Below are 14130 nucleotides of genomic sequence, written 5' to 3'. Positions count from 1 at the left end.
ACACACACACATGCACACACACAAAGTAGGTATTTAGCAGGTTTTAAACACAGATTATTGAAGACTATCTTATGCAGAAATTGTGAGTATATTAAAAATTGAACAATGATGAATGAATGAATTAAGAAAGAAAGGAGGGAGGGAAGGAAGGAAGGAAGTAAATGTAGGCTTGTAGCTGACCAAGCTTGCACATTAGGCAAAGGCAGCTGAGCTTATAGTTTCTTTAGGCAGTCACATAAGATTTGAATTTTCTTCCCAATTAGAGAAAAAAAACAAGAAGCTTGGGTCAACATTTCTTTAGTTGCATCCACATAAATGTTATTCTGTGGTCCCCTCAAATTCTTAATGTGATATTTTAGTAAATTATCTAGGAAATGACCTTAGGTCTCTTCCTGTCTCATAAATGTTCTTTTTACTTTTGAGTGTCAGTGTCCAGCAGCAGCTTCCAGATCTTCAGTACCGACCCCCTTCAGATTCCTCTCCAGTGTGCTGGTGCTATGCATGTGTTATGTGCTACGTAGTGTGCCTGTGTGGAAGTGTCTGTGGCCAGCCCCCACAGCTGGACTTCCCATTCACTGGTAACTGCCCTCGTACTAGACACAGTTGTGTAAGGGTCAGGTCTGTGCCATGCACCCTTTTCTGACTGTGTCTAGCCCTGCAGGCAAAAGCTGCCTGCAGCCTGAGCAGCAACCTGTAGCTGTGTTCTGTTGACTGTGATGTAATCGCTAACCCTCACTCATCCCCACCCAACAAGGAGAAAAGGTTCACTCCAGAAAAAAGAAGGCAGAAAATCTCATCAGTTGGGGCCCTCTGGACCCTTCAGCCAAACATTTGAGAACTTCTTGTTGATTACCAGCACAGGCAGATGATTAAGAAGCAGTGGGTGTTTATGATTCCGTGTGTTGACTCTCACAGCGGGAGCTTTTCTGGCTCTTTCGTGAGTGTTAAAGGATGCTTCAGCTTGCCGGCTTCTGAATGTGCCTGCAGCAGCTCAGGGCTCCTCAGGCACCCCTACCCAAAGAGGTGTGTAATCTGGGTTTCAGAAGGGCTATGGATCTAACTCTGGGACCAAAAAGTGGCAGGGCTTCTGGGGTAGAATGTGCACCTCAAGAGTTATTCATGACATCTTCCACTCACACCAAAAAACAGAGAAAGATAGAGATGGTGTACAGAGAGTGGAGCTTAGCATGTAGTGGCTCAGGACTCTAGACCCAGCTTTGTCATTAGTCAATGTTAGAAGAGAGAATAATACTGTCTTATGCCTTAAATCAGATAGTGCTGACACAAAGAGGTGTGAAATACCCATTGCTGAATTAAAATTAATGAATGAATTGTGAGCACAAAACTTCCTTAGATTGAAAATGTTTCAGCACCACTGCCAGGCGAGGTGTACATTCTCTGTCATGCTCACACCCTTTCTACCATGGCTGTGCACTCAGATTTGGCCTGGAATAGATTGTGTTCTTGGTTATGCACACGTATAGTTGGCGATTCCCCTGTGAAGCTCATGGGAAGAATATCTGGGTTGTCTTATTCTCAAGCATGAGATCCCACAGGACAGTGGTGATTCCACAGTGGAATCACTCCGCCTGAGCTGAGTGAGAGCATCTGGGGACCTGTGTCCTCCCTCCTGGAAGGCCGGGGGAAAGGTCAGAGAAGCTCAGTAATGACACTCTTCCTTTGGGGCTAGTGTCTGGAAGAAAGTGGGCTGCTAAAAAGTTTAACAGCTTTCGAATCCTGTAAGATTTCCTAGGCAAGAACCAGGCTGGCGAATGGAGACAGTTGTTCAATACAGCCAGCACCACAGGGAGAAGGAATAACTAATGTTGTCTTTTGAGCCAGGTATTGTCCTAACCTCACACTCATTAGTGGCTTTTATTGTTGTTTTTAAAGATGAGAATACTGAGCTGTAAAACCAGTTTTTTAAACAACATAAGCAGATATAAAATATAGTATGGTCACTGTCTTAGTAAAATCTAGTTACACTTCTAAAATCATAAGATGAGGATGGCTTCCTTGCCAGGAGACAATGTCCAGGAGCTCCCAGCCTGACTTCCCCGTTAGATCTCCACTGTATGATTACACAAATAGAGAACAGATTGCTGATATAGATTTTCTGTCTTTCACAGAAAAATACAAATCCATGAGCAAATGAATGAATTATTAATTTAAGTTATATCCAAACCCTAGATAAAGTATTTGGATTTAATGATCTTGTCGGGTAACCAGTTTTTTTCCCCCTCTCTCTCTTCTTTTAATACCCCACCCCAAAGACCCTATCTTAATTCTTCAAGCCAAATAATTCAAGCTAAGTATTGGTTTTCTGGATAATGTTTTTTTCTTATTTTCAACCTCTGTCATACTGAGCAGAATTTTAATAAGCTAAGGGAAATGATATAATAACAGGTAAAATGTGCAGTCTTAAAAGGCAGCTTTATTTTAGCTTCACAAACTAATGAAACCCTGGATACGTCTATAATGACGGTTCTCACAGGCCTTTTCTCTACAGAACTGTATGGATTGTTGGGTATTACTCTTTAGCAGAAATGGAAGCAGGCCACCCCAAGTACAGCAAGCTCCGCTAAAACAGAACTTTTCAGCTTGGCCACCAAAAGCTAAATGTACACTTAAATATTGAGTGTATACTATAAAGAACCACCGTTTCCGTAACCTCAAGCCAGTGCTTTCTGGGTACCAGGTACTAAGTGCCTTCAGGATACTAATGGGTACTAGAGTTAAGCCAGAGGACCAGGGTCTGGCTCCTTGTACCCACATGGCAATTCGCAAACCTGTAGTTTCAGTATCAGGGTATCAGATGTCCCCTTCTGGCCTCTTCGAGCACTGCATACACATGGTACACAAACATGCACACAAGCAAAACATTCATGCACATTAAAAAGAAAAAAGAAAAAGAAAGAAACCTTTAACAAAAAAATGTAAAGGAGAGTATAGAGAATCAGCTGCAACATTAAAATGCCCAAGTCTCCTCCTGATGCCATCGTTTATTAATTGTGTTGTCTCTTTCTAAGAAACAATAAGAACTGGGTTGTGAGGAAGTATAAATATTTGTTATAAAACAGATGGAAAGGCTTTGGCAGTGATTAAAAAAACAACAATATTTAATTCCCAGAAAGGCAATATTGTAAGAAACGCTCAGGCAAAAGCAGACACAATGACTCTCTTAATTCCCTGATGTTTCCAACTGTGCTGGTTAAAGCTGCATTTGTTTTCCCAGGTAGGGTCTTCAGAACCCAGAACTTCCCAACAAAAAATAAAACTGAAACATTATTTAAAATAGTAGGGTTCAGATTGGTCGACCTTAACTGGGGACCCCTTACCAAGCTCAAAAGAGCACCCTGCTGTTTGAAGAAGCAGCTTGCTTTTCTTGTTACATCGGTTTTTGTTTTGTGTATTGGGGGGTGAGGAGTGTTTTTATGGGGACAGGATCTCACCATGAGAGGCTTTATTATATATAGTTCACTATGGACACCAGGCTGGCCTTTAACTCACTTCCCAAGTGCTGGGATGAAAGGCATGCACCACCACGCCTTGTTTCGTTTTATCTTGACCTCACTTTTTTTTTAAGTGATAAGTATTCTTTTAAATAGCAAGTGTATCATTCTAGGTTTTCCCATTTCTATTGGCGTACAAACAGAAGTGTGGCTCTCCTGCCCTCAGAGACAACCACACTCTATGGTTGTCTCAGAAGACCAACCATTGCAAAGATGTTGACATAGAAGGACACAGGACATTTCTTTTTGACACAATCAACACCTGGCAGTGAGGCCCAGTTCATGGGTTGCACAAAAACCATCACTTGGTTGCATAATGTGGAATGCATTCTTTCATCATTGCTCTTTAAAAAGGACTTTTCAAACAAATATCCTGAGACTCTTTGGACTCGTGGAAGCCTTTTTTTCCTGTGGCTTCTTCCTCCCTTCCTATCATCCTTACACATTTTCTGCCTGAAATGGTCTCCCTTCCCTCTGAAAGCAACCATGCAGATCAGGCTTTGAGCAGCCTTGTGTGGGAGGCAGAGACGGCAAGTGGCTCCTGGCAATCCAAATTGTAGGGCATCCTGTAGACAGACGTGTGTTTCAAAGGAAGGGATTTCTGTAAAATGCTGAATTATGAAGGAGTATTGATTATGAGGGTAGAAGAATCTAGAAGACTCCATCTTTTGTCTTCCAGACTTGTGATAACATAGAGAAATGTTCAAATCAACGACTTATTCTCATGCAGCACCTAGTCTGCTCAGTGCATGCTACACCTCAAATGTTACCTTCTTTCCTCCCTAGACATAATCTTGGAAAGTTGATCTTGCTTGCAAAGCACTACCAAAGCTAGCAAGTTGAACGGAATTGGGCTATAGCCACATGTAAGCCAAAATAATATTTTAATTGGATGAGCGAATATTTGATCCGAGTTCATAAAAGTTTGAAGTCAGATAATTAAATGCAAATACGGTCTTCATCCCAAAGACGATAAGAATGCCTTTAAGCTAATATTTTTTAACAAGAACTGTTCAACAGCACTCTCTTGTAAATTTCATCATACCTGAGGCGATTTCCCTCATTCGATTAGCTAGGAAGCTGAATTTATCCCCGAGGCAAACCAGACATCTAGTACAGGCTAAACTCCACAACTGGAGCTTAAATTTGGCTTAATATATCCCCACTTGGATCTGCCTGTTTAATTCTCTTTCATATGATAGCTTTGGTTTATTCATAGTCCTGACTCGCCACCTGAACAAACCGAACCTCATATCTTATTCTAGGAAAATAAGAAAACTTTGCAAAAAGCCACCGAAGTTCCTGAATGGAAATCAAATGCAAATGTGTAGCTAGAAACTGTGACAGGATGTCACTGTAAGAATGGAGGTGTGGCACAGCTACGAATGTGGTTGTCTCCTACTCTGTAGGGACAATGTTCTCCATGAAAGGACATGGAGATTGTGACTCCCAAGACCAGCCAAGGCAGCTGCATTTCCGATGCTCATATGAGAGATGCTGGCGCCCATGCATTTTAATCAAATGTTAAATCTGTTTCACACACAATTTTTTTTTTTTTTTTGAAGTTTAAGGGCACTGAGAAAATTTGAAGTAATATGTCCCCTTTAAATTTTGTTTCTTGGTTCAAAATATTCAGTCAGTTCCCCTCCCGGGACCACATCCTATCTTACTGTCCATGAAAGTATAGGTAGTTGTCCCTGTCACCTGACCCACACAGGCCAACACTGCATGGAGTGTTTGCTGGCCTTAAAATTACAGCACCATATTTAAGCTTTCTTCTGTGGTTTTGGTCCCTAAGGACTTTGGAAGTTAAATTGCAAATCATTCTAAATATGTTAATAATGTTTCTAGGCACATAACTTGGAAGCTGAGACTAAGGACCATGGTTCCAGATCTGCCTGGGCTATATTGATAGGACCCTATCTCATATTTTTAAATGATCTTGTTACCTGATATGGTGTCCCTAACATGGCCCATAGACCCAAAATAGCTATTCTGAAAGATGTTCATATTACTACTTCGCACTTTCAAACAATTTTTTCGCTATGTTCATGAAGCTTAATTTCTACAATTCATGATGTATGAAAATGTATAATTTTTAATCAAGTTGTAATCTTTTTTTATACATAAATTATAGGAGCTGTGTTCTACTATACCTGAAATTATTTTTAGGTTTGGCAAAGCTTTAAACTTAGTAGTTGGTACTACTATCTGGCTGAAAACATGCTCAATAAATTCCTATCACAATACTTTTTAAAATTTCATCTTCTTGGGAGCATAATAGAAATTACTAAGTTCAGTAATGCGGGCACTGGATATAGGAGGGTGTGCCTGTGCAGTGTGGGAAACAAGAAATACGAGATAGGCTGAAGGTTGCGGTCTGTGTCTAGCAGCAAAGACAAGAATGAGCCAAGGACTAGTGAATCAAAAGCAGAATAAAGCTTAAAAGGGAAAGATATTATTAGAAGTATTTAGATCTCCCGACACAAGCAAGGGGATAGGCCAGTGTGTATGAAATAAATATGCAGACATGTTGTTTAATTTGACAAAGGCAGAGACATCATCCTAGGCTGGAGCCCTGTATTGTTGCTGTCTTGTAACTAACAGACAAGTGACCATGGAACAGCTAATGGCAATGAGTCAGTCATAGACAGCAGTGTCTGCTCTGAGCCTAGGGATCAAGACCAGTTACCCAATTGAAGGTGAAGGAAAGAAGGTCTCAGTTAGCACAGGCCCAGGCCCATCTGAAACCAGATGGTAAGAGGGGTGAAATCAGACTAGAGAGGTAAATGCCAGATGAGTGTCTTTAATCGGTAGCCCAAGGGCAGTGGCCAGCCATTGGTGAATTTCAAGCACACAATCAGATTCCCATTTAAAGCTATCCTTCTGACTGTCCCGAAGAAAATGGACTGGAGTCAGGCAGCACTAGAAGAATTGAGAACAGTTAAAGAGGTTGTGGAAGCAATAAAGGCACGTTATGGTGGTGACAGAGAGCAAAGAATAGATCGGAGACATAATTAGGAAGTAGGTGGTGTGTAGTCTAGCCAGGCATCTGTAATTGGATGGTCTGTGGTCCAGGACAGCGCAGGTTTAGAACAGGAGACTGGGCTGAGTTGTAAACACTGAACTCAGAGATGCTCCCCGGCATCGGGATGGAGAGGACGTAACTGTGCGCAAAGCCATGATTCTTTGGCAGCCTCCAGCATGGGCGTTGGCAGAGCCAGTGATGAGCAGAGCACCCCACGTGGAAGATAGTATAGTCCGAAGGATTTGAGAAACACACACATATCTGACGTTACAGACCTAAGCACCCACACATAATACATAATGCACAATCCATAGTGGAGTTGGGGTGTGTATTGTTTGCTGTTAGGAAACAATCCTATGTAAAAGCAAAACCTGCTGCGAATTCAATGTGGAAGAACAGCAGCATGCCAACCCTAGAGAGAGGAGGAAGGGGGACATCATAAGCTTTCTCCAGTGACGTACTTTCTCCAATGGTCTCAAACAGTGCCACCAACTGGGTGTCAGATATTCACATACGTGAGCCTACGAGGGACATTTCTCACCACAGGCAACAGGCCCTATACCCACTGAGCCACCCTGTGTACTTCCTGATGTGTGGGGGGTTTTTTTTCTATAAGATGGTCAGAAGGAAAACATGGCTGCATGAGACATTTTCCATGTGTCAATTTTCCTTGAGCCTCATGTCCTAGCATGTCACACACAACATAAAAGAGCACATGTGTTCATCTCCAATGGGGCTCGGACCTAAAAATATGGGAGGGGTGGATGAAATTTGCCATCTGAAACTTTAAGATTTGACAGTGTTTCCTTTGCATGGTCTTTTGTGTACATGGGTGCTTTGTCTGCATGCACTCGTACATATACATAAGAAAAGGGACATCGGATCCCAACATAGATAGTTGTGAACTGCCATGTGAGTGCTGAGACACCTCTGGAAGGGCTCTTAATCAATGAACCATCTTTATATCTTTTTGATTGAAGATGGAAGCTGCAAGTACTTCTGTCTTACTTTAATTTTGGAAAGTGAAACATCAGAGATTCGGTTATTTGTTCATGAGAAGTCAGTCGTAGGGAAATGGCCAGGTTGAATTGACTCCGAGAAAGACCCCTTTCCAGGTATTGCTGGAAGCAAACACAGTCTCCACATGGCATCTGAACAGTTACAAGAAAAGCAATGCTTACTCTAGAAGGACACGTTAAAACATGGAAAAGCTGGCTCTGAGGAGCTGAGTAACTCAGACTACATTAGAGCACTATTGTCTTTGTTGTTGTTCTTTTTTTGAGCTCCAATTGGGCCGTGTGAACAAATGGTCTGAAAACTTTCCCGGTCATTGAGAAGACACTCCCCCAGCCCCTCCCCCCTTCTCCCTGAAGACTGAATGTAAAACAATTAAGGGCGAAGAAACTTCTTGGCACCTTCACAGCCCACCTAAGAAGTTCGGAGAGTTATTCCAAGGCCGGCTTCCTTCTGCCCTGTCCTGAGACTCCATCTCTGTGTGACTCTCTATGTGCCCGACATTCCTTCTCTCTACTGTTTAGTTCCCTGCTCACCTTTCAAAACAAGTGGACTAGAGAGATGGCTCAACAGTAAAGAGCACTGACTGGATCTTCCAGAGGACCTGGGTTTGAGTCCCAGCACTCAAAATTCTTCAGGCCTCACCTTCATCCAGTATTCATCCAATGAGGTTTTCTAGACAAGAGCCCACAGCTGTAAGAGCCTGTGTTTCTCCAAATGTAATGAGTTCAAGCATTTTGTCTATCAGTCATTCTCAAGCATCCTAATGCTGTGACCCTTTAGTTCCTAGCATTGTGGTGACCCCCTACCATAAACTCATTTTCTTTGCTACTTTATAACCATAATTTTGTTACTGCTATGAATCACAATGTAGATACCTGCTTTCTGCTGGCCTTAAGCATCCCCTGTGAAAGGGTTGTTCAACCCCTAAGGGGTCACCAACCACTGGTGTATATGATTTTGAGAGCAGCCCCATCCAAGGGTTGAGTTTCTTGTTACTAATTTACTAAAGACATTGAATTGTTTGTTTTAGTTGGTAAAAGTGGGGCTTGGCTTAATATATGCACGTTATTCTATCATGGTGGAGATCTTGAGTTTCAGGGTTTACTGGAAACTCTATTCTCAGAGTTTGATTTTAGGCAACTGCACCAAAGATTCGACTCCCCTCCTCTCCCCTCCCCATCCCTACTTTTCCATCAGTGAATTTTGTTCATGTAAGTTTCCTTAACCAACCTCCAAAACTTCTTACAGAATTATTTATACAAACTTTTCAATTTTATCCCCTTAAAATACTTTTAGAACTTCCTTACAGAAAATTCTTTTCCTTCCCATAAAGAGAAAAAGCTCTTCCTCAGACCAAGCGCATGACAATACCTATGTGTTCTAGCCTGTCATCTCTCTCAGAGCTTCAAGGAAAACCATCCCTCTTTCCCTCTGCTTTGCTCTAAGTGACTGGATGTATCTCAGGAAAAGACACCCAGTCCTGGTCCCTGCCAGGCCCCCAGCTCAGTGAAAGACCCGTCTTTGAATGTGTGTGCAACAGCAAGGTCGCCGGCCCTCCTGTGACAGTGACCAGGGAGGCCAAGGGTTCATCTTCAGAGAGAGCTGAATCCTGCCAGTGACAGAAGTCAGTGCAGTAATGTATTCAAGAAAGCCTAAGGGTTTACTTCTCAATAAGGCTAGAAAAAAAACCCTGAGCACCCCACTGTGAGCTTATCATAATGCGCTTCATAGAAAAGTTGGTAATTGGTCCCCGAGTGAATGAAGTATTATGGAAGAGAATTGATACTTCGAGGGAAGGCAAAATGCTCTTGCAATCATCAAATTTTAAAGGCTGTATGAAAGGTGTGGGGATGCCTCTGCCTGTTTACATACAGTCCCCAATACAGAATTCACAGCTAGTAATCACAACTAGTGTTTTTGTTTTTGTTTTTGGGTTGTTTTGTTTTAATTGTATGAGGGGTAAGGTTATGTAAATTCCAAAGGAGTGCAGAGTGCTGAATGCAAGATGTTTGAGTTCAGATGTAAAGCCCGGTTGAGCTGGGGCGCAGGGTGTGAGGGGTCGAATTCTGGCTGGTGTCACTCTTTCCTTTCCTTCCAGTCGGAGGTTTGCTGCTGAAATCCAGCTGCTTCCAACACTAGGGGCTTCACAACACTAGGGGATGCACAACACTAGGGGCCTCCCAACACTAGGGGCTTCACAACACTAGGGGATGCACAACACTAGGGGCTTCACAGCACTAGGGGCTTCACAGCACTAGGGGATTCACAACACTAGGGGAACTGAGCTGCAGGTCTCTGGTACTTGTCTATTTAAAATTTTAAATGTTCATGAAAAGACATGAACTTGGGTTAAAAAAAAATCAAATTCAGAGGTTGATGTCAAATACACTCGAGCTTTTGAACCCTTCCTAAAGAGGACAGATAAACAGACCACATCGCAGAAAAATCCCAGGTTTCCTGGAGGGCGGGTGTTTTCACCTCTACTTTGGTGTTACCTTTCTGTTGCTTTTAGGTCCTTGTTAGCTGGACCATTTAGATTGGCTGGAAAAACAAGGTTTATCTTTCAAGTCCAGAGATTCAGGAGAGATAGGACCCGAGGGAGCCACTGTAGCTCTTATGAGACTGCAGGCATGCAGCACCCATCAGGGAAGGGAAACCCTCACTAGTAAAACATCAAAAGCGAGTCTTTCTGGGCCACAAAACCCAACCACAGTGTGGCAAGTCAACACTGTGACCTGTAGTATACCTTATTGCTGTTTTAAAAAAAATCTATTGGGTGAGTGTGTGTGTGTGTGTGTGTGTGTTGTATAAAATTTTCAAAAAATTAGTTTTTAATTGAAAAAGAAAGCATACTGGTTCACAGGATCATAAAAAAAGGGGGGTGCATTTCATGATTACAGTTCATCAGTCTTGTGAAAATACACCAGCAGTGGAAAGGAACAGTAATTAGTATATTTTCTGAGGATACCATGACTAATGTGTGGTCCTCTCCTCAGAAGCTTGAAGTCTCTGTGGGGAAATGGATCTGTAGGGAAATGGACAGTTTAATAGATGGAGGGAGGCGGCTCTGAGCAGGGAAGAGCGCAGTGATCCGGCACTGGCTTGCCAGCAAACGAGAGCCAGTTAATCAACCTTGGCTTCTTTTCTCTCCCTCTTGCCCTGGACTCCATGCCTGAATGGAATCTGCAATCCTGTTTCTTGTATAGCAAGATTACACGTGGGCTACCATTCTCAGCTCTCCTTAGTTTGTTTTTGTTTGTTTGTTTTCTCCCAATCTTTTAGGCTAAGTATCAGGAAGTCTTGGGGACAGTTAACAGTATGCATTTTATTATATAGACTTAATGCTATATTCATTGAAGCAGATCAGGGAGATAATCCAGTCGTGTGAATTATCTGATGATCGAAGGGTAAAGAATGGATATTTGGCCAAACTAATAGGAAACTTCCCTCCTGTGTGGAACGCTTCAAATGTTTTGAACTTTTCAGAGAATACCTGTGTGGATCAGTGTTGTTGGAAGTTAGCTACAAATGATAATCTGAGGATTCTAAGTGCTCAGTTTAGAATAGTGTAATATACAAGTATTCTGTATTGCAATTGTTTTTCAAACATTTCCAAAAAACGTCTATCTTACATTTCATGCTGTACAAATCCCTACATCCTCCCTACTTGCCAGCTTTTCTTCCTCATGCACATCTGTCACTGTCGTGTGAACTGATAATCCATTTATATGGATTTAAAAAAATTTTTTTTCTCTATGTAGCCCTGGATGTCTGGGACTCACTCTGTAGACCAGACTGACCTCAAACTCAAAGATCTGCCTACCTCTGCATCTGGAGTGCTGGGATTAATGGCATGAACCCCCACACCCGTCTTTGCTTCATATATTTTTATAGTTATCTTTAAATTACTGTAACAAAACTTCCTACTGAGGCAGAACATATTGAAGGTGTTTCTGATCATTTATATTTGGTAATTTTGAGCCAAGCAGAACACTAGATCATAGACATATTGGTAAATGTTTTATATATAAGTCATGTAAACCCTCATTAAAAAATATTTCACATAAGATGGAAATATTCGGTTAGCTGCAAATGGCCGTGTGTGTTGAGTGTCAAGTGCCACAAAGGGTACAGCTCTTCTGTGTGACATGTGACTATCTGTCCCGTCTCTCTCACTTTGAACTAAGACTTTCTCTCTATCACTTGATATACCTGCTTCTTACCGATTCCTCGATTCCTCGGTGGTTTGAATCTGGACCCAGAGACTTGGTAATAGAGAGATGCTGTTAGTACAGATGTAAACATTCAAATCCCCCTGAAAATATTTCAGCTGCACATGTAAGGCGACCCTATTGTGGACTCATTGAGAGACAGGCAAGAGGAACAGAGGCATGGCGCCTAAACTATTGGATATGAGTTACTATGGCAACAGTTACCTTTCATCTAGGACATTTAACCTTTCACTAATTTTACTCATAGTATTTGGTTTACTTCAGAATCTTGCTTATTTTTGTTAGAAAATAAAAGGATGAAGGTGGGTCTGTTTGTTTACTCTCTATGAAGGAATATTTATAAACACATCTGGTATTTTTTTTCCAGCAGCTTCTATATACACTTTGAATAAAAGTTATGTAATTAGCACAAGTAAACTCCAGAAGTAAAATTCCATCTGTCCCTTGGCCATCATCTGTGTGTATTTGTCCGAGCATCTGATTTTGTGACACTGTGTCTCTTTCTTATCCAATATGTAGAAGGACCTCAAGGGCAGATGTCTTAAAATTGGATGCTCACTGGGAGTTAGGCAGGATGAATTGCCCGTGTCCAGCTTCTTCATAGCCGTGACCCAGGACTAGGAGAAAAAAAAGAGTCAGACTTATGAAACCACATTGAGGTTAAAGGGCACCAAGCATCCTGGCTTGTATTCTGCCTAAAGGACAAGGCTTTCCATTTGATAAAGATCATTAGTCACTGAGATATATATTTGAGAGAGTTTCCAGTCGCGAGTCTTCAGTTGGCAGTCACTGGAGTGTACCAGATGGTTCATTAGCATAGGCTAGACAAGTCAAAGGCTTTCAGAATCATTTAGAAAATGTCAAACAGAAACAAGAACCCTGTCACTTTTTATTAGAATTAACTACATCACACCCTGGACACAGATTTCACCTTGGGTCAGAAAAATTAATACAGAATTATATGAATTGTGTAATATACTGGTTTAAGATAGGTCTTTCTCTAGGGACTCATTTGCTAGCAATATATTATGATCTCTCTACTTTAAGAATCCTCAAGCCTTGCCTTTTGTAAGATATAAGAAGAGTTGACCTTGCTCAGAATCCATTGGTGTCTAATTGATTTGAGGTATATGCAGAATTTCAACAAGACAGTCTTGCAAAGCTCTTTTGCGATCCTTTTCCCTGGAAGCTTGGTAAAAGGAGCTTACTGAATATTCAACAGCATATAAAGTATGCTTTATATCAAGAGGAAAAGACCGTGCATTGAACATTGCTTCAGTAAATAGAAATATAAAAAGAAAACTACACCAAGATGAAACCTTGATTTTTGTTTTGTTTTGTTTTTTAAATGCAGATGTCAAAAATCTTGAGAACTTCCAGCTGGTGGAAGGTGTCCAAGAGCAGGTGAATGCTGCCCTCCTGGACTACACAGTTTGCAACTACCCACAACAAACTGAGAAATTTGGGCAGCTACTTCTTCGGCTGCCAGAAATCCGGGCAATCAGCAAGCAGGCGGAAGACTACCTATACTACAAGCACGTGAATGGGGACGTGCCCTATAACAACCTTCTCATCGAAATGCTGCATGCCAAAAGAGCCTAAGCTCCCACCCCAGAAGCTCGCTCTAGGAACAGATACTGGAGCGAGAAGAGGAGGAGGAAGAGACAGACACACAATACTCTGAACTGCTCCAAAAACAATGCTAATTACAAACTCAGTTTAAAGACACTGAATTTTAAAAGCATAATAATTAAATACTTAATAGCAAATAAATGATATATCAGGGTATTTGTACTGCAAACTGTGAATCAGAGGCTGCATATCCCCAAAGGATTCATACGAAAGACATTGTAATGGGGTGGATTGAACTTACAGATGGAGTCCAATACCATAGCAGAATAAAATAGACAGAACAATCCTTGTATATTTAAACTAATCTGCTATTAAGGAATTCAGTAATTGATCTGTGTTATTAATTGGATTTGTCCAGAATTACTCCATGGTGACGCTGAACAATTCAAGAATACCTGGGCTGTGCCTTGGCAGCCCCTCCCTCCCCACCCCCCAGAAGGCCCTACACCCTCTGACCTGTGAGCCCTGAAGCTATTTTAAGGACTTGTGTTCAGCTGCACCCAAGTAGTAGCTCCACTAAACCATGATTTCTGAATGTCTGTGTCTTAGACCTGCCAACAGCTAATAAGAACAATGTATAAATATGTCAGCTTGCATTTTAAATATGTTCTGAAGTTTGTTTTGTCGTGTGTTTGTAATTAAAAAAAAAAACAGGCAGTATCCCTCTTCTATATAAGCATTAGTTAATATTAAGGGAAATCAAACAAAT

The 14130-nt window shown here is 41.5% G+C and overlaps 1 protein-coding gene across 3 annotated transcripts in view; it reads left to right on the top strand.

The window, feature by feature from the left end:
- The window catches only part of Nr5a2 (nuclear receptor subfamily 5 group A member 2), a 110784-nt gene extending 97082 nt beyond the window's left edge, over nt 1–13702 (top strand). For all 3 annotated transcript variants that reach the window (XM_031384064.1, XM_031384067.1, XM_031384072.1), the window contains exon 7: nt 13144–13702. In XM_031384064.1, coding sequence (XP_031239924.1) covers nt 13144–13391 — 248 coding nt within the window. In that variant the 3' untranslated portion in view covers nt 13392–13702. The remainder of the gene's footprint in view (nt 1–13143) is intronic.
- The last annotated feature ends 428 nt before the right edge of the window (nt 13703–14130 follow it).

This window comes from Mastomys coucha, unplaced genomic scaffold (genome assembly GCF_008632895.1).
Source record: "Mastomys coucha isolate ucsf_1 unplaced genomic scaffold, UCSF_Mcou_1 pScaffold1, whole genome shotgun sequence".
NCBI classification, from domain to species: domain Eukaryota; kingdom Metazoa; phylum Chordata; class Mammalia; order Rodentia; family Muridae; genus Mastomys; species Mastomys coucha.
The sequence above is the reverse complement of the archived record's forward strand: the minus strand, read 5'-3'. Positions and strand labels throughout refer to the sequence as shown.